The sequence below is a fragment of the Crocodylus porosus genome, unplaced genomic scaffold, assembly GCF_001723895.1.
Source record: "Crocodylus porosus isolate Cpor-Errol unplaced genomic scaffold, CroPor_comp1, whole genome shotgun sequence".
Taxonomy (NCBI): Eukaryota; Metazoa; Chordata; order Crocodylia; family Crocodylidae; genus Crocodylus; species Crocodylus porosus.
Window position 1 is genome coordinate 1,847,849 of NW_017728919.1, and position 21,272 is coordinate 1,869,120.

General features: G+C 39.5%; 1 protein-coding gene across 1 annotated transcript; it reads left to right on the top strand.

Moving 5' to 3' along the window:
• Positions 1–3,376: 3,376 nt before the first annotated feature.
• On the top strand, positions 3,377–16,253 carry LOC109312410 (semaphorin-4D-like; the record flags this gene model as incomplete). The annotated part of the gene is made up of 13 exons (XM_019538435.1): positions 3,377–3,536; positions 3,961–4,106; positions 6,116–6,175; positions 6,532–6,630; positions 7,410–7,509; positions 8,809–8,919; positions 10,364–10,515; positions 10,817–10,992; positions 13,473–13,629; positions 13,897–14,119; positions 15,183–15,298; positions 15,864–16,030; positions 16,193–16,253. Coding segments are annotated over 13 exons (1,728 nt in total), but the record flags the coding sequence as incomplete, so codon positions are not given.
• Between the last annotated feature and the right edge of the window lie 5,019 nt (positions 16,254–21,272).

Genomic DNA, 21,272 nt, shown 5'->3' on the forward strand with positions numbered 1-21,272 from the left:
TTGAATGCCAGTACCATTGTTTCTTAACCAGAATGAGTGCTGCTCTGGTCCCAGAAACTAGGAGCCAGAAATTGCTTTTATTCTTCTGGGGCACTGAGTGGTTTCAAACAAAGCACACAATTATCTTCATATGCTCCATGCATTAATGTAAGAGGGACAAACCACAGAAAACTGAAGTTTATCTGTAGTGGGTTGCTGTACAAATCTTATCTGAGACGTAAAACTTATTCTTTGTGTGTATTTGATAAAAGATGAAAGCCAAGATCTAAAATCTTTCCCTTCCTCCCTTACTGGTAGCTCCTGGAACTTAGACACTAGCTGACACTGGGCCATATTTTTCCTTTCCTTCGAGAAGTTGTGTATGCAAGGATCTCATTTGGGGAAAAAAGAAAACCTATTTGCTGCTCCTGGAAGATGCATCATTCAGGGAAATAGATGGCATCTATTGTTTGAAAGGTGCAAGGGAATTGCACAGAAATAGATGTTGGACTAATAAATAAAGTTGTTCACACTTTTATGGTCCAATTTAGGTGCTGGTTACTTCTTTCCTATTTATTGTAGACATCTATGCGCAAAAAAAAGTCTATAACATGCTTAAATGCTTTGTCTAGACTGAGGTAGCAAGTTTCTCAGATTAAGCATCCGTTATCTTTATTGGAATAATATTCTGTTCTAGTACAGATAGAAGGCAGTTGCAGTACATTTTGTCCAAACTAAGTCTGGATTTATGTGAACATTGAAACATTTCAATTTCCCAGCATTTTCTATTCCTGTAAAAATTCAGGAAGATTCTGTTCCATCATTCATTCAGCACATCTCACGACTGAGAGACCCGGCCCCTGCCAAAATAGCAGGGTTGAGCAGTGGTCACCTCCTGAGAAGAGTATGATTAAGGACAGCGGAGTATTTTGGCTTTTGTGATCCTGGATTAGTAGGTAAAATGCTAAATTACAGGAGCTGAAGAAGATGTTTGTGTTCTTGGTATCTGAAGTCACTACTGCTTAAGAAAGCACTAACATGGAGTCTTCTTTGGAGCCTTTTGTGCCAAATGAATGTCTTTCAACAGTTTTGCTATTATCCATATATAGTAGTTATCCAAAGGAAGAGTTTTTGCCTCCGAAAGGCTCACTGTTAAAGGGAAAACAGTATCTGTGTGCTGTCTTTTTGGATATTTAATAAAGTAGATGTAAAAGGACACACAGAAGGCAAAGCTTCTGTCACTTTGCCTATGTGGCTTTGTGGGGGGAGCAAAAGAGGACCAGCATGAGCAGTAGCTCATTGTAAATAAGGCTTCTGCAGGTGCAGTCAGCTAGCACACAGCATTTGAAGGACTTGCAGGACCTAGTTCAAAAATTGAGAGATGTTTTTCCAAGGAAAGTAGGAAGTATTTTTTAAAAGTTCAAGTTTCACTGGGGTGGTGATGGAGTATGGTAGGACAAGATTCACCAGTTTAGCTTTTGAAACCTTATCTGTACTACCTGATGAGCAACTTCCACCTATATTCTGTCCTGTTTTTAGTGCTCCTTGGCATTTCTAATGTGCCCAGGTGGTCTTGTCATTTCTATGACTCTTTACTATAAATGTGGAAAGGATCTAAATACCAGGAAATTCGTGCAATTTGAGGTGATGGGATACAATTAACAAGAAAACTTTGTTCAAAACATGACTAGACCTGTGTGACAAAGAGAAAAAACACTGTCCCAGAAGGCTTAAAGATAAAACACCAAAAGAATGAACTGCATGTGGGGGGGAAATGGTGCATTAAGCAAGACGAGCTCTAGGTTTTTCTTCTTGGTGAGTGGATCTAATAAAAGACCAGGTTTACCCAAAGATCCTTGTCTGCCTGTGTCCTTAGACCAACACCCTGCCGTACAGCGGGTTTGGGGGGATGTTGCTAAGCGTCCCAAGAGACTTGCAAAAATCTAGACTTCTTGGGTCAGAGATGATGCCTTTTATTCCACCAACTGACACATTGCAAAACCTTTTTTTTTTTTTCCCTGCAAGTTTTTGGGCTCAGGGAAAGTTCAAGATCGCCCTCATATAGCATCTTGAGCTTTCCCTGAGCCTGATGAAGGCCGAAAGCTTGCAGGAAAACACCGTTATCGGTGAAATGTCTCAGTTGGTCTAATACCAGGTATGGCCTCCGAACCAGGAGTTCTAGGGAGCGGCGGGGGCAGAGCCGGGGAGGCGGCTGCCGGGGCGCTTGCCCCTCTGGCGAGGGCGGCGCAGGGAGCTGGGGCAGAGCGCCGCCGGGGCAGCAGGCGGCGCCGCGCGGCTCCCGCCCCCCGCGGGCTCCTGCCCAACCGTCCCGCGGCCAGCGGGCTCCAGCCCGCGCGGGGCCGGCTGCCTCTCGCCGCGCCTGGCCTTGGTCCGCGTTAGCGTCTTTCCCCGCCCCGCCAGCTCGGCGCCTCGGGAACGGGGAACCCTCGGCCCTTTCTCTTCTCATGTATGTGTATAGCCACAGCCCGGCTGCCAATCTTGGAGGACGATTGCCTGGTTTTTGCGGGTGCTAAGCTAGTAACAAGCGGGTGCTTGTGTCGTTTGAATAACTGACGTTTCTTGTTAGCAGAAGTAAACATGCTTATCTAGCTATAAAAAAAAAGCGTTTTCCAGTCCCGAAGCACAGGCTTTGAGGACAACGCCTGCTGCCAAAAGTTTCTTGTGACATGGTGCCCTGCTGGCCTGGAGAAAATCTGAAACGTGCCTTTCAATCTGAAACAAAGACCTAAAACAAAGCTGAGAAAGCTGGAGCCATCATCTTTGTCGTGTTCCCAGTCCAACCTTCCTATATGGCCTGTTCCCAATCTTCTGCACCGCTTCCGGCGTTGGTGTTGCCAGATCTTGGGGGGTGCATTGTGGTGCTCCAGGGCGTCTCAGGAGACGATCCATGGTTTGCTTCTCCTGACAGACACTTCAGTCAGTTGTGTAGAGGCCCCTTGATTTCATGAGAAAGTTGCATCCGCCGGGACGCGCTGGAGTGAGGGCTGTGGACAGAGTTGCTGGTGTAGTGCCATTGCACAGGAACGTTGCAGGAAGCAATCAATCTGGTTTACAAGAAAAAAACATACGGAAAGCAAGCATTGTTGGGTTGTGCCATCTGGGGCTGGCTGTCTATTTAGGCCATAGCTGTAAAAACCTAAGAAGAAAAAAGTGTAAGTTCTCGTGTGAAAATTAAGGTTAAAAAAACCCCACTGAATTAATCTCAGACAGTTTTTCATTTTAGGGCACTTCTACTGGAGTTTGTGGCAATGAAAATTTGAAATGCTACTTAGAATTGCACTAACTAGTGAAAGTCAACGAATATCTACTTTGGAGACCTTTTAACAAGAGGTTTTCAAGAACCACAAAGAAAATGCTGACTCAATACATTTAAATATCAAAGGAATTAAAAGTGGAGATACCTTGTAGTCTAATTGGATTTCTCAAGATGAGCGGGACCTCTGCTCTCCTTTGTCTTTATCTTTTTTATGGATTAATGCAAGAGACAGAAACATCTATCCCAAACTGCATTCCCAGAAAAACAGTAAAATACCAAAGTAAGTGTGATAATATTTGCAGGTAAAAATGGACAATTTCTTCATCCAAATACTAACACGTTACACACCTGCTAAACTTGGGAAACCTGACACAGAAAGAAGAATTTCCCTTTATATATAGACCTTTTATGATCTTTCTGAAGAGAAATAGTTTGATACCACTGTACTCTTGCACAAATTGCTGTGCATTTTTGTGGTTAAACCTAGTGGGTAGGGATCAGCATGTACCCAATAATGGATTTGTGTTGTTTATTGTCCTATGTAACATGGGGAATGCAACATTGGTACACAACTGAAAATGATTTAAAGCACAATCCAGGAAAGCTTGTAAAGCCTTTTTCTCGTTGCTACTTAGGATGTGATAGCAATGGTATTCTAGCATTAAATAGCGTTGAAAATAACCTTTACATTTCTTTCTTTTTAGATGGAAACATCAAAACTTTTATGAAACATGGATTGTCCAATTTTTCCACTCTCTTGGTGAATGAAGAAACTGGTACCTTGTTTGTGGGAGCCAGAGATGCTGTACTGGCTCTTGATTTAGAGGACATCTCCATAGAGAAAGCCAGCGTAAGCTAAACGATTTGCTTCTCTAAAAAATATTCTGCTCAGAGTTACGTTGATTTGGCATCATTTAATTTTTCATCTTAAATATATCAAAGCATCACTATTTCACATCTTAAAACTGTTAGTAGGAGCAAGACATCCAATCCTGATAGTGGGCTAACTCATGATTGCTCATACGAGTCAGAATTGCAGAATTGAGACCAACAAACGAAATGCATGTGGACTTGTTTGAAAAAGGCCCTTGTGTTTGCTTGCCACCTCGACCACGCAAAGTGTAGAGTGCTGTTGGCATCACTTCGTCTCTCAGAGCCTCTCTAGACTGGTTTCCCTTTTTGTAGGGTCAGGCCCCAAATCATCTTACTTGGTGATAAAAGGTTACAGTCTCCATGCCATTGTTAGAAGCACAGTGCTATTGCTTAACCCCTGAGCGATCTCTTTACTGTAGAGTATCTCGCAACCTACCAGAGCCTACGTATGGAAGAAAGTCCTAAAATAACACAATATATTATTTAAATGTTTTCTGAAGCCCAGAGTAAACCACTACGTCTGTTCAAGATAGTATTATGTATCACTCGGTGCCTGCTTAGCCCTTCTTCATGTCTCTTTGTAAAAACCATGACATAGCTGTTCCATAAAGCATTCACAGTGATAAAGGCTTCAGCCTGCTCTGTCTTTGCTCTGTTGGGCAACACTATTTTTTCCTGTTGTGCAGCTGTGTGTAGTACTGATTTGTGCTGTAGACTTAATAGCTTAATGTTTAGAGGTACTGAGCACCCACAGCTCCACTGACTTGAAACAAAAAGGATTTAATGCTTTTTGTTTTTAGCATCCTCTCTCATGAAACACATTTCATGATTTGGCATTTTTATGTAAATTATTTACAAGAGTAGAAATGAAAGAATAAAAAACATTATGAGAGGGTGTAAATATGTATGAGTTGTGAAGGACATGCCTTCTAATGAGGACATTGTGCAAGCTGCAAGGTTTCTGAGATATGTGATCCTGTTTCCCCCCTATTCAAATTCCTGAGAAAACATGAAAGTGCTTACTTTTGTACCATGCCACTAATTCAGCTTTAAGATAAAGTCACAGCAAGCAGAAGGAGGACTCATCTACATTTGCATTCGCTCTTTTTTAGAAACTCAGTGTGGAACTGGATTATACTTAGGTGCCTAATTAGATGGAACAGCATGTGGCTGTAGGTGCCTCTGCAGACCTGCAGTGGGCCAGCAGGACTCTCATCATCATCTCTGAATGCCCATACAGCCCTCCTTTGGGCACCCGAGGTCTTATTGACATTGACCACTCTACCTGTCGTTGGCTTTCTGGTCCTCGTGCTTCCAGCATATGAGTGTGGCGACACTCGCTTCATCATCTGTAGGACTCTGAAAGTGTGCGGGCAGCCTGTCAACACAGAGCAGCTGATGACAGCATTTGAGTATTTTGCAGGATCTATGGGGGGAAACTGCTCTTTACGATATCCCTGCATGGTTCAAGCGGTGTCATCATATGCAATTAATTTATAAAATGTGTTTCTAGCTGTCCATCTCCACTTGTGAGAGCTCTCAGAGTTTCCATAAAGGCCAGAGCCAGCCCAAGTAGGGGGGTCGTCACTAACTGGACCTTTCTGTTCTTTTGAAAGTGGTCCGAGAATCTGAAGCAAGTACTTACATATTTGATTCTGAAGTATCTATTCTTTTACCAAAACCACAGCTAATGCGCCTCGCTCTGTGTGGGCTTCATCGTGTGTTTATTTGCAGGTAGTACTGACTACCAAATACATTTCTTTCTGTGGTCACTAACTCTAGTCCGCTCTCCTTATATAGCAGAATGACCCCAGTTCTGTTGCAAGGGCAACATCCACAGAGAAGTTTCCACAGAACATCTACAGAATCAGTTTTTTTCTCCCTCAACAAAATTAAATTTCAAATGTATTTTGTTTTCATTTCATACTTGGAATTTTAGACCCAAAAATGCAGTGTACCAAATGTGGTATATTTTTTGGATTTCAGGTATACTGGTTCACTTCACAAGATAGACAGCAGGACTGCATTCGCAGAGGAAAGGGCAAAGTAGGTAAAGTGTTTGTTTTCATGAATGAGTTATTGAGTTAGTATTAGCTATCAGACTGAGTACTATTGAAATGAATAGCAGTTCTTATGTGCTTTTTTGAGTCAGGCACTTACAGTACTATATCAATTCATCATTGAGGGAAATACTGTTTATATTTTTTAATATTTTTAAATATTTTATAATATAATACCTCTTTGTTGCTTTTTATCTGTTGAATTCAACTCTGGTAGATTTGGACATACTCTGTACATTTTGCTTTTTATTAAGACCCCTGGGACATTCATGCACAGGCTGCTAAAATATCTTAAGTTTACTCTTTCTTTTTTTTCTTTCTTTTTTTTTGTTGCTGTTTCAGTTGGAATGCCAAAACTATATCCTCCTCCTCCATAAGATAAATGATACCAACTTATATGTTTGTGGAACCAATGCATTTCACCCAGCTTGTGATTACATGGTGAGCCTTTTGATCGACTTAAGTACAGGTTTTAACTGCAGATTTATAAAATTGTTTGAATAGAAAGGCAATTTTAAAGAATATTTCCAAATAATGTCCCACCTGAAAATTAGTAGTAATTATTTTGCTGCACGTTTGGTCATTCTGAAACAAGTTTAGTAACCGCATTACATGCTTGCCTCATGGCTTGTGTATCTGCTGTCATCTTAGCAGAAACATTCACTTCTGCAAACAGTCATGGCCATTTCTTGTGCTGTAGCCTTATCTGTGTACACATATATGGGATTACATATCAGTTGAGTGTCTACAGCATAGCTGACACTGCACGAATAGTAAGATGTTAACAATAAGCTGTAAATCGGTTGTATGCCATTTCTGTGTCAAAAGCATCTATAAAGATTAACTTTTTGTTTGAATATATTTCATTAGCAATAAGGCAATAGCAGGCTACTTGTAAAGACTGAGAGCTTCACTTGCACCAGATATGAATTTTGCTCCTTGCTGCCTAGAAGAGCATGTATACCCAGATGAAATATGTTATCCTCATCACTGGGAGACTAGGCCCTGAGTCCCCTTAAAGGGATAGCCAACTGGTGATAAGGAGCTTTCATAATTCATTATTGAATTCTTCACTGGAAAATATTAACAAAGTACATTTTTGTACAAATATTCACATTGACCTATTCATACCATGATTTTTCTATTTTAATAGAAATTGTATCAATCATTTCATTTGATGAGATAGAGTTTAATTCTGTGGTAATGGCTTTTTACAACAGGTATTCAACAATACAGATGCTCACCTGCAAGGGAAAGCTGAAGAAAGCAAAGGAAAGTGTCCTTTTGAACCAACTCTGAAGTATGCTTCTCTACTAGTCGGTATGTTTGGGACTGCCATGCAAGCTAGTCAGCCACATCTGTCAGATACTAATCCTTATTCTATTTTTTCTTATTTATAAAATGCTATCACCTCATTTGTTCTCTAAGACTGAGAGTAGGACACAGATGACATCGTCATTTGCAAAACTAAACAGAATTATTTTAATACAGTTAAATATGCATTTGCTTGTTGGCCCCATTGGCTCATTGATATCGGGGGGTTTCCAGAAGGATGCATTGCTGATTTTCTCAGTATGAATCTTTTGGCCATATCTGACTTTCTTTAATCTAACTGCTTACTTCTGAATTCCTAAGATTTCAAATGAATTTCAAGGTCATAAAGCCAATGTGAAATGTTTCAGATGGGATCATCAGAAAGCCACATGGAAGAGATTTTCTTTCGTGGATAAAAACCATTTTTGAAACCGGAGTCAGTGTCTCTTAGCAACATTTGGAATTACCAGATGGATTCCCTCAGTCACTTCTTTGAGACTGTTCCTAGCCATTACTGGCTGTCACCGTTCATTGAACATTTTGCCCTTTGTTCCCTATGTTTTTAAGTGCTTTCAAATATTTACCTTTTGATCTTGCTAGGATTTTAAATCTTACATTGGCTCTTATCCATGCTATCATCTCTTGGGCCCATGCACAGTACACCCTGAAACCTGTTCAAGTGATTGGTCATGGGACTGACAAAAATCAGTTACTTGAAAGAGGTGATCTTTGAGCAGCGATAGAAGAGAGCATTCTTGGTATGTTTGGAGATACTTGGGTTATTTCTTTTTATATATGAAGCTGTCTAAGGGGGATGCTGTTTTGTGTATGTGGTTCACGATAAATTATTACTGATGTCAAGTAGTAATGTGGATGAATAGAGAACTGCCAGAGCAATAGCTTTTTGCATTTTCCTTTTAAAGCTCTCAATACCTACCTTAGGAATACACAGATATTCTGAACAGTGACTATGTATAGAAGTTACATATTCAGAGCACTTCAGTTACAATCAAGCAGCTCAAAATTTCCAGCAAGCTGCCCTTCAGTTCATTTAATACAAATGTCTAGAAAGGTGAGAAAACAAAGCAACTGCTTAACTTCTTACAGTCTTCAGGACCTAATCTTGCATGCTTCTGAGTACCCACAATTCCCGATAAAGGCATTTGGAGTTCAGGGCACTTCACAGGACTTATCAGGAGAAAAATTTGGTCACATGCACTCTTCAGTTTACATTTGCATGTAATATACTCATTTTAACTGATGATGAAAGTAAGGATTCTATGCACTTTTTGACTAAATTTACAGATGATGAATTGTATTCAGCTACTTCGAACAATTTCTTGGGTACTGAGCCTATCATACGACGCAGTTTGAGAAATCATTTGCGGACAGACTTTAAAACATCATGGCTAAATGGTAAGAAGTTTTTGTGTGTGATTTAGCCCTTCCAGAGTACAAATTTCTACTTTGCTTGACCTTTTTTTTTTAAAAAAATAGACAAAAATAGAACTACATGCATTTTTTGTCACAATGCAGAATGATGATGTGCAGTGTTTGTTACTGTCATTTATAAACTGGAACATCATTTAAAACTTACTATAAATACAGCTGCCATTCTTGAGATATTTGTCAAAAAGTGATATAGGTTATGATTCTGGGAGTATACTAACCAAATACTGAATCATAATTGCATGCATTCGGTCTTGTTCAATACCAGTTTAAAATGTATTTATTGATACGAAAGATATTAAAAAGCAAAGTTTTTCTGGTCATTAAATAAGTATCGCAGCAAGGCAGAAATTGTAATGAGATTTCATAACAAGTGGTTTACCATGGAGTAAAAAGGCCTGGGGTTTACCACAAATCACCTGCTATGTAGAAGCTATACTGTAGTAACTCAGCGCTGTTTCACAGTAATCTGCTGAGACAAACTGGCAAAGCATACTAACTTCTACTACTTAAGAGTACAAGCAAACAAACTGCAAGTAGGCACATGTCAGAATGGATTGTGATGCTTGTTCAACACGTAAGTTCGCAAGCCACCTTTGTGGAAGCTGATACAGTTTAGCACATAAACTTTTGTGTGTCCTAATTTTAAGAAAAGACTAAACTGCTAAAAAAATAAATAAATCAAATGTTGATATTGAATTCCTTGCTTTTACCAGTTTGCCTGTGGTTTGAGATTATTGCTCTTATTTTTAACTCACTTCATCTTGCAAAAGTATATTATAAACTCTCTAGACATCAAAACCTACACCCATTCTAGGCACATGCACACTTTTGTGGAGTGGCATTTCTAGTATTTTAGCTTTGCTATTTTTCACAAAAGCACTTTATTTCATGCAGCCCTTGCTTCATAACACTGGGAAAGAAATATAAGAGAATCAGATTAATGGATAAACCTTTACTTGAAGAAACAAAAAAGTTCTCATGTAGCATTAGCGCTAATACATTTCCTCTTTGGTAAAAAAATAAAAATAAAAATAAATTAATGTGAGTTTCAGCATACTTCTTGCTTCATGAAATTAATGCCTGCAGATTTCTCTCTGGGTAGAAAATTTGAGCTTCTAAACAGAGATCAGTTGTTAAAAGAAGGACTACTTAATACAGTATCACTTAAGGATTAATGTAGAAAGGCAATCCACAGTCCATTTTCACTCATGCAGACGTACCTTTTTTAATCTTTTGATAGGATCTATAATAAATATTGTCTGAGATCTTATAGGTTATTTCCAGTATTTTCCTTGTCTACTGTTCCAAAAAAACCATTATTTTACTCCATTTGTAATAATGTTTGATAGTCATGTTGCTTTCTACATTAGAAAAAAAAATGATAGCGTTATGTGTTCAAATATTTCAGAGCCCAGTTTTGTCCATATGGATATAGTGAAGGAAAGTGAATCAAATTCAAATGGAGATGATGATAAAATTTATGTGTTCTTCACTGAAACTGCTGTTGAATTTGAATTCTATGACAAGCCTCTTGTGTCAAGAATTGCTCGTGTTTGCAAGGTAAGTCTTGGTGGTTAGGTCATTTGTTTTTAAGTATACAAATATTTTAGATGACTCCTCAAACCAAAGTGAGCAAATTGTACCATCCACCTTCTATTACTGAACTTTGTTCACTTTTGACTGTCTCTTCTGAAACAGATTTTCAAATCTCCAAGATATTCAAAACTCTCTTCACTGGCCTTGAACACTGAGGTTTATAGAGGCTGGCTGGTCAAACCCTTGGCTGTGTTAGTACTATCCAGCCTGTTTGTGGGAGTGAAATGATGTTTGTCTACAGTGTTGGTATCTTTCCTTTATACAGGGTGATCTTGGAGGAAAACGTATATTACAAAAAAGATGGACAACATTTTTAAAATCCAGACTTGTCTGTTCTGTTCCAGAATTAAATTTCCAGTTTAATATTCTTCAGGATGTCTTTTTACTTAAGACAGCAGGCTGGCAAGAAACAAATTTTTATGGGATATTTACTCAACAATGGTAAGATACAAGAAATGCATCTATAACTGATATTTTGAAGCAGTTTTTCAAAATAGATGTTGCTTCTATGTACTTGGATTTGTTTCAGAATTGTTGTAAACTCAAATGTAAAAGTGTTCTGGCACTCTAATTGCTATTGCATCAAACTGCTTCTTCCCAAAGAAAACTCTCCCTCAGGCATTTTTTCATAAATATTTCATTTTCAGTGCACTAAAGATTAACATCTTGGCCAGTAGTGTCGCTTGGGACCAAGAACACTTTGATTGTCCTCAGCCTGGGCAGGGTGGGCCCAGTTACCCCATAGTTATAAGATGGAGCTCCCCCATGTCTGTGCCCTGAAGCATTCCTTTTACCTAATTTATATTTTAGTGTCTGGCGAAGTGTGCGTGTTGAGCAAGCAGTGCAAGACATTCGAAGTACGTCTGTATGACACAAGGCAGGTTGGTGAGCACTGATTTCCAAACCAGAAGCTTTACAGTCGTGTTAGTGCAATACTTGTGCAAAGCTTCTTAGCAGGGTTTATTGGCCCAGGCACTGTGCTGTATTGTTTCTGGTTCAAGAGCTACAGCACACATAGCTAGCACAGCATGTCACAGAGTGATAAGATATCAGTATTCCCAAAGGGTACATTTTGGCTGAAAGACTGATAGCAAGCACTGGAGCACCAGTGATGGTGTGTGCATGTAAGTGGGTGTATAATATACACATATATATATGGATACCAGATCTCAAAGGAGTCTGGTTACTGTAAAGGTGAACAACATGCTGTCACTGGGGTTGGGACCGCCCCTGTGTGTTTGTTTGTTTGTGAGGCCTGAGACCTTGGGTAAAAGGATTTGTGTGCATAGCTTTTTTACTTCCTCCTAGTCATTTGGGTCATAGGTTTGGATCTATTGCTTCCAGCAAGCGGCCTAGCAGTTCCAGGAACTATTTTGAATAGGAAGACTATATGTTTACTTCCTTCCTTCCAGTTGTGGCTGTCTCCTGTGGGTGTAGATGCCACTCAAGATGGAGTAATGGGCTCTTTAGTGTTATTGGCCTGATTGCAACCATTTGTCTGTGACTAAGAGTAAGAATTGATCAGCCATTCCACATATTTCAGTAGACTGCACTTCTTTTCATTTACAGTTCCGTCCAGCTGAGCCATTACCATCTTAGGAAGCTAGATGTTTGTGATTTTGGGGCCAAAGCTTTTAGTGGAAGGCTAATCCTAGTTCAGACACTCGGGGTTATGCTTGCTCCTTCCAGTTGGTGGAGAAAATGAAAATGACATCATTTAGCACTTAGATCGAAGCCTCCATTTCCACTGCTGCTTCCTTTACTAAATGAAACAGCTGGCACTCTAAGGTACATGATAAGCGGTGCCCTACGGAAAGGAAACCACTGCCATCTGAAGTACCCTTATTCCAAAAGCAGCATCTGTCAAGGCCTACTGTCTATGATAGTGTTTTGTGAAAATAAAAACAGGCCTCCCGGATATGTTGTTACACGTAAAATATGTCAAGGTTTGCTTGATTTCACTTATATATATGTATGTGTGTGTGTGTGTATGAAGGGACATAAGCAGTGTATGTGAGCAGTCAGATTGTGCTGATCAATGGCCACAAGTCACAAAGTAAGCACGAGGGGATAGCTTTGGTGGCTTCTGATGACTTCAGACGTCTGAAATGGATGTTATCTAGACTGATGTGTGTTTACCGCTCTCCTATTTCCAGGTCAATATCTATCCTCTGTAACTTACACCACCCCTATTTATCTCACTGCAGGGTCTATGCCAGCATGTGCTTATGTATACAAATCTGCATGGGAGTCATGGTAAAAATCACAGAATATTCTCCTTTAGCTTGTAGAAATAAACACTCAGCATTGTTGAATATGGTTCAACAAATCTTCTTATTTATATAGCCTGGTTTTTCAGGACCAGAGCTGCTGCAAGCATTTTCTGCAAGGATCAGGGATTGGAGCACATGTTGCGTTCAGTTAATATTTGTAACTCTAGGGTAACTCTGTTGACTTGCTTGATTTACACCGGTGTGACTGAAGCAGTTCCAGAGCTTTGAAAATACTAAAATTGGATACAAGGACGGAAAGGAGATGGGGGGGAATTTTCTGTATAAATAGCAGCTAGCCAGAAGGGAGAAGGCCCAGTAAATGCTGCCCAGCCGTGATCCTTAGGCCTGTCTGGCTGCTGTCACTGGTCGTTATCAGTGCAAAGAACTCCTCCTAGGCTATTTGGATTGATTTGGCGGAAAGCAATGAAAGGATAATAATAATGAAGGATAATAGCAAAATCCTGTACAAACTACCCTCATTCTAGGCTCTTCTTTGTGAATCCCAAGAACAAGAAAGATGTTTTTGTTCACAGATATGTTTTCAGTAAATCTGATGAGAAAATAGTGTGAAAAGCGATTTGTGTTTTACAGCCTTCCTTTACACAATAAAAGGTCACATAACACACTTTTTTCTTTTTACCTTCCAAGGGGAAGACTGGACATTTCATCTGTGTGTGCATACAGTATGGAAACGATTCAGGAAGTTTTCTCCAAAGGAAACTACAAAGGACCAGTAACTATGGAGCATTCCCATGTCAAATGGGTGGTGTACGGAGGCGAAGTGCCGATTCCACGTCCTGGGGCTGTAAATACTACTTTATTTTTCTGTTTAAAGGAAATTCTTTTGGTTTGTCTCATTGTAGTCTAATTTACCCCCCAACCCAGGCCTGGGTGCACATCAGTCCCTCTGATATGCCGTTTTCCCTACTTCACACCACAACAGGGTGTAAAAGCTGGTTCTCAGCACCTGGATGAATGTCACTCTAGAGACAAAAGTTTAGAGCATAAGTTGTCTTGTACATTGGTTAATTACAAAATGTTTGTAATCAACTTTGTTGTATGTTGTTTCTAGTGTATCGATAATTTCGCCCGAAGTTTTGGATACAACATTTCACTTGATTTGCCCGACAAGATTCTGCAGTTTGCTAGAGACCACCCTCTAATGGATAATGTTGTAAATCCAGTTGGTAATTGGCCAGTGCTACTGAAAAGAGGTTCAAATTATACCAAGATTGTAGTAGAAAGAATTGTTGGCCTAGATAAAAAAGCATACGACGTTATGTTTATAGGAACAGGTAAGTGGTTTTATTTTAGAAACAAGAAACTGAATTTTTTATAGGTCTAAAACCTGTTTTGTTTTAGAACTTATTCCTGAGCTTTTAAAAAGTACAAGGATCCCACCAGCCCTTATTCATGCATCACAAGTTCTTCATCTTAATTTACCATACAGTAATACATCAAATAGCAAGACAACGGGAAATTTTATGTATTACATCTCTCTTCTCTAATTACTTGTCTAATTTGCTTTACTTCCCTAGTGCTAGATAGTCTCTGTTTTGTGAGGGCAAAATTTGTCTTGTTCAGCAAAACACTTAATGCTTAAAGGCAGTGGGACTTAAGTCTTTTTTTAAGGCTTTGAACTGTGGCCATTGCTTATAGTTATTGTGGCATTTGAATGATGTTCCCTTGTCCTTCCTTCCTTGTTATTAGCATTATTTAAGACTTATTTTTTTCTTTGCACTGTTTTGTTCCTGTCAGGAAGCCTTCAATATGGTGCCATTTTCTTCTTAAACTTTTCTAAGGTATAATTTATAAGAAGGTGGCATTTATTTCAGTACTTTCAAAAGATTTGTAATAGAAATGTGGTCAGGCTCTCAAAAGGTCTTACATAGGACAGTAGCTGCATATAGGCCTTGTGCTGTCTCCCAGCACATGTGAATCTCACTCGGGATGAGGGGACCTCTAGTTAAGGGTATAAGAGCTAGGAATTTTTTGGAGGAAAGGATGAGATTTTTGCTTAAGTGCTTGGTGTATAGAAGCTGACTTGCTAGTCTGGAATTTCCATCCTGCTCCTGGATGAAGTATTAGATAGTAAGAGGTCTCTGGAATTTTTCCATATTTAGAGGAATGTAATGAAATCTTCCAAAATCAAAATCCTGCTTTTCTGAGATAAATCATCGCTACTTCTTTACAGAAAGATGAGCAAAAAAAAAAAAAGTGATCTAGAATAACTTGGAACTTTCCTAGCCCAAGGCTTGCCTAAAGCAATATATAAGACTAATTAATTTTAAAATTGAAGATATTGTTATGTTATTTTTGCACACATTTGTCCTTAAAAGTGCATTTCCTTTTACACAGATAATGGATATTTGCATAAAGGTCTTAACTGCAATGGAGAGATGTTCATTGTGGAAGAGAGACAGCTGTTCCGGTCTCCTGAGCCTGTACAGTCTCTCAAACTCTCTTCCAGGAAGGTAAAACTTCTGTTGGTGCCTATGCAAAGTTTGTGCTGTTTTGAGATGCCTCAGACATTTTTTACACTTGTCATTTGACTTCCCCATGTTCTGTAAAAAGCTCTACTCCTGCACTGAACCATAGATTCATAGATGCTTGGGTCAGAAGGGACCTCAACAGATCATCGAAACTGACCCCCTGCCTGGGTAGGAAAGATGCTGGGGTCAGATGACCCCAGCCAGCTACCTGTCCAAATAATCACAAAAAGCCAAGGTTTTGTCTGTGACAATAAGGCTCGTGTATATTGAAACAACAGAAACAAGCATTCATATATTCATCAGCAGTTCCCAGAGTATTCATAGACATGAGTCTGGTCAGGTCAGGAACTCTTGTCTTTTCATGCGTTCTGTAGAGCTCTGTGTATATTCACACAATCTTTTTTTAATAATGTCATAATCTGTTCTTGCAAAAGATATAATTAATTTATGATTAAAAATCAGAAATGGTCACCATGCGTTTAACAAACATTTAAAACCTAAAGCAGTGTTATAACATAAGTAAGCACTCAATATCCTGCATTTGTAGGGCCTGCTGTATGTGGGATCTCCATCCCAAGTGGTTCAGGTTCCAGTTTCACTCTGCCACCAATATAAACATTGCTTGGATTGTGTTTTGGCGAGGGATCCCTACTGTGCGTGGTCTCAGGCTTCTGCTGCTTGTGTTCCTGTGGCTAATCAGATTGGTGACATTCAGTAAGTATATTTTACTTCAGCTTTATAGTAGAGCTGAGACTTATCTTGCTTTCAAAATACTGCTCCAACAGTCTATAAGGCAAAACCGGGCCAAACCCGAGAGCTTACGAAATGAAAGTTTTTAAACCCTCATAATGTATTTCTTATTAATCTCTCTTTCAGGAATTTAATCCAGAGCATTAAATATGGGGATGTTTCCAAATGTCCTAGTTTAGGTACGTGAATATTTACCTTTTAAGAAAACACTTTTGGAACACTGTACAAAATGAAAGTAAGTAATCTGCTCTATACATCATATATCTATGGTCATTGAAATGTTTGATATCTTAGCTAAATTATATTTCAAACAGCCTGAGGTTAAAAGTGAGTGGGCTTTTTGAACCAGGAAAGGCAAAAAAACAACAACTGAGTTGCTGCCTCCTGCCTGTTCTTAACCCCTTTGAACTTGAGATCAAAATATTTTAGTTCATAATGAAACCATTCATCTCAGGGGAAGTGTAAACATGGCCTGTGATTTTAGAGCTGGTTGGTATTCCCCCCCTCAAGCTGCAAAGTGATGTATGGAATATAAGATGTGTTGTTAACTATCATGGTGACTAGCACTTGGTATGGCTTGGCAGAAATAACATTCAAATAATCAACATTTTTTAGAAACAGCAGTGAAGGGAGAGATGTAAAGGATTCATTTATAATTAATTTTTAAAGAGAGATTAGAAAACAAGTTAGTCTTACTGTGAAAACAGATCTGACTTAACTTTTTCCAGTGACTTCTGTAGAATGTTTAATTTTGTTTCCGTTTGCAAATAGCAGTTCAATGTTTTAGAGGAAATGAAAGGATTGTATGTTAATAAGTTAACGGGCCTTTCTGGCTGCCAGGAGCTGCTGTTTTAATTACGTAAAGCTCACTGTTGCCTTCTCCACTTTGCAACTCTCCCAGCTTCCTTAACGAAGTTTTCAAACCTAGATACAAGAGTGGCCTGTAGCCTTGTGCTTGAAAGATGACATACTATTGGTATGCATTAGGTGATGATTAGATTTCAGCAGAGCATTTGTTGTTCTGGAATAAAGCCAAATTTTGAATGTATTCTTAGTCCTCAGGCAAAGGCCAAGTTCTTCAGCCCATGAACCACTACTATAATCAAGTAATACATGAACTTTGAAGTGTTGTTGCTTTTCTTTTTTTTTTCTTTAATTCATGTTCATTTGACTTCAGTTTTGTCAGTGCATGGTGATCATATTGAAATTGCAAGAATGTCACAAGTTTTAGTTTGGCTGTGGATGTTGAAAGGGGAATATTAAAGTGTAATAAAGCCTTTAAACTGCAAAAGGATTAAGGATTCCAGATTTACAGAGAGAATCCAAGATGAAAATCCTTAGTGCTTTCTTTCAGGCCCTGATTTTGTAAACTTTACATTGAAAACTCATAGCTAATGCATATTGTGGGACAGTAGCATACAGTACTAGTCAAAGAGTGCTTATATATCTCTTTATATCCCTAGAGCATTGCACAAGTACAGTCTAAATCTAATAACACTTCTATGGAGCTATATCACTTTACTGGGGTTGACACTAACACATGCCCAAGACTAGATATCACATGATTGTGTGGCAAAGTCAGAATTAAAACCTGGAAGTTTCTGAATTCCAGGCACATATTCAGTCTATTAATTACAACTGGAATAGGGCCAGCAAGATTCACATTCTGCTATTTTGCTCTCTGGCAGAAGTGTAGGAGACAGAGCTGTGGATTTCCTTTTTTCCATTCCTATACCTTAAAACAGTCCTCCTTGTTGTGCTGTTTAAAGTTGATGTCATTCCAAGCATATGTTCAGCCTTGCAAGTTAAATTAAGACTTGGTTGTGTTTAATTAAAGTAACATTCACAATTTCAGGAAACAATGTCAGAAAGTATCCAGTTATCCTTGGAAGCCATGTTAATCTTAAATGTGTTACCCTGTCCAACCTGGCTAGCACAGTGTGGAAGTTCAATGGGAGTAGACTTCAGGCAGAAGATTCTAAATACCTGCTTTACGATGGAGGAATAATTATATTTAATGTGACAGGAGCTGATGCTGGATTCTACGCGTGTCAGTCTGTAGAGAGAGCCAACGGGAAACAAGTCCCTATTACTGTGGCTAGCTATGTCCTTTATAGCCAGCAAGAGAGCACTTTCGTTCTTCCTAAAAGTTATACAACAAACCAACTAAATGATAAAACAACAATCATGAATACTAAGCCTTTGGTCTCATCATCTTTGCAGAAGGATCCAGCAAAACTGAAAGCTCTGGAAGACCAAAAAGAGAACCTTGTTGTAAAAATCTTGGGAGCAGGTTTTGCACTTCTTTTTTTTTGCTTGCTAGTTTGGAACTTTTGCAAGGGGCATTTACGTTTGCCGTGGAAGGGCCGAGAAAGAAGCTCAAAAACAGCGGATGCCAATTGTTCAGCAGATCCAGCATTGGCAACAGATGGGTCAGGCGCTGCGAGGAAAAATCTGGCCATACAAACTAATACTTCCGCTTCTAATGAATCGATCCCACTTGTGTACTCCCTCTCAGAAGATAAATGCAGGACAAATGTAGAGCACAACACAAGTCTCGCAAAAAGGGTAACTGGAAGTTGCAGCTCACAGAACTGTTTGGTTCAAGATGACATGGCATTTCCTACTAAGGAATCTGGGTTGTAAAGTTTGGGTTGGAGTCAGGAGCCCCAAATCCATTGAGATGAGCAATATTGTACATGACAGAAGCACATTTCCAGTTACTGCTTTTGGAAAAAACCCCATCAAATCCATTTCCAGTACCCTTTTGACATGGTGGCATTGCAAGAATAAACATTTCTGCAGTTGTTACGGAGCCTTTACTGTTGTGTTCTCCTACACCATTATAGAAATTAACACTTCGGAATCTAATAATAATACTTAGCGCTCAAAAAGTGCCTTCACCTTCAGAGTTTATCTATGTAATCTACAAATAGTAACTAATTAAGTCTCCTAATGCCCCTGTGACGTAGTTATTATCTTCATTATACTGATGAGGTTAAACAACTTGTCCATGGGCACAGAGAGAATCAGTGTCAAAGCTGTGGATAAAAAGAGTTCCTAGCTCATTTTGTATGATCCTACCATTGACCACCAACCCTTTACTTTATCACCTTTTCAAAGCACTTTACATGCTTTAAATTTAAATTGCTGATTAATTTTTAATGACTTTTACAATATCTCTCTCCCAACCCCAAAAAGCCTTGTGACCCAGTTTGTGTACCACATAGCTACTGTGAATTGATTTGCCTTGGAGCATGGCCAGAATTCAGGTACCATAACCCTTGGCTGCTGAGCATATTTGGTTGAACCAGTTTTTTTTATTAATGCTTCTAATGTCTTCATGTTTGGAGGATAATCTGGGATCTCCAGCACTGAAATCCCCGAACAAAAGGCTGTGCTCTTTCCGTCTCTCTCACACACCAGAGACAAAGTGTAAGGCTGGTTCTGCACTCCCAAACATGCACAGCTTGTTTTCTTTGTTCTCAAGTAGCCCTGGAAGCTGAAGTCCATCTGGAAAGCATGCTGAAGTACTGCCCTGCTGTACCATCAGACCCACTTTCAAATTAATTGAAAAGGATGCTTGGAAACCAATTTGGTGCATGCATTATAGCCAAATAGAAAAAAAGAGCCCAAGTAAATGTCATTTAATGTACCCTTCTGACTATATAACACAACTGGATTGAAGTGTTTTTACATGGAGAGTTAGAATATCTCTCTTTTCATGTATTCTTATTCCCGTGGATCAGACTGTCTTTAAAACAGATGTGCGTTATACAAGGCTTTATGATGTATACTGTTACATGCAAATACCACAGAAACAGGGGCCAGCTCTTGAAACTTTCTAAAAGCTGCGAGCACTGTTCAGTTCCCTTCCCAGATCTCTTATGCCTGGCATTTTTTTCAGATGCAAATTAATGCATTAATAATATTGGCACTTTTCTTGGAAGGATATAAAGGTGGGAATACTCTCAGCCTTTTGGGTAAGACTAAGTCACATGGAGCATGGTAAGGACATGAGAATTGCATGTAAAAATGGACAGCTGAAAATGAGGAAGTTGAACAGCTGCTTCCAAACCATACTACTGAGGACTGTCTGACTGCAGTCACCCAACATATCGGTAAAATGCAAAAAGCTAGACCAAAGGTGTGTACCTTGGCCAGTGATTTGAAAATAATTTGGTTTATCTTTTGGTGGTGTGTGCTCTTGGCTGTATTCTGAATGGCTTTATGTAAAGAGCTCTATTAAGATTAATGGTGCAGACTTGACAAAGGCCATGTAATTAATGACATGGGTGGTAATCAAAATATCTCATCTCATTTCTTTTCTCTTCTTCAGGTCAGGGGACACTTCTCCTGCCCCTCCTCACTAGAAGGAGGGACAGATAGAGCACAAAACCCTGTTAAAGAAAATCCTCATAAGGCTACTAACATTTGATTTCAGTTCACTTCCTGCTGATCTAATTATCCTAATTTAAATGTGTAAAAATAATTAGCTTCTAAGAACAGCCATAGATAACCCACTGTTAGCAGGTCAATATGAAAGATATTGTGCCCTACTTTCAGTGGTGTCTTCAGTGCAGTTTATTTTAGTCCTTTTGTCATTGGTGGCCATGTTGTGCAGGAGAAGGACAGAGAAAATGGAGCAAAAGCAGAAAGGGCACGATTCAGTCCTGTGCTGGCATTGAACTCAGCCCTGGCGCTGTGAGAGGAGTCAGTCCTGGAGTACAGCTGATGAGAGCAGCACCCAGACTGCCCTCACTTGTCCCCCAGTTGCCAAGACCTTTCTGGCTGTGGCTTCATGTGCACTAAGAAACCTTCAGCATTTTCCCGTCTTTTCCTCCTCTGATTCAGCTTCCCCAGTATCAGCGCTGAAGGCTGCAGGCTGTTCCAAGCACCATAAAATCTGACCTTGTTCAGATCAGCCTAGCTGACACTACTTAAAACACTGGCAGCAGCCCACAGCCTCTCAGCGTTGGGCCCCCCAGCATCAAAAAGATGACAACGCTCTAGATAAACTTCCCTCATATAAATCCTGGGAAATATGGGTGGGAGGGATACTGTGGCAAAGGAAGGAAGGTGAGGAATGAAGGAATTGTTGCTGTTCTTTTTGGTACATATTATTTAGATCAGGTATCGTATCGGCCTCGTCTTGCTAGTCAGCATAAAAGTGCAACAAAAAGTCAGTCCCTTGCCCCAAAATGCT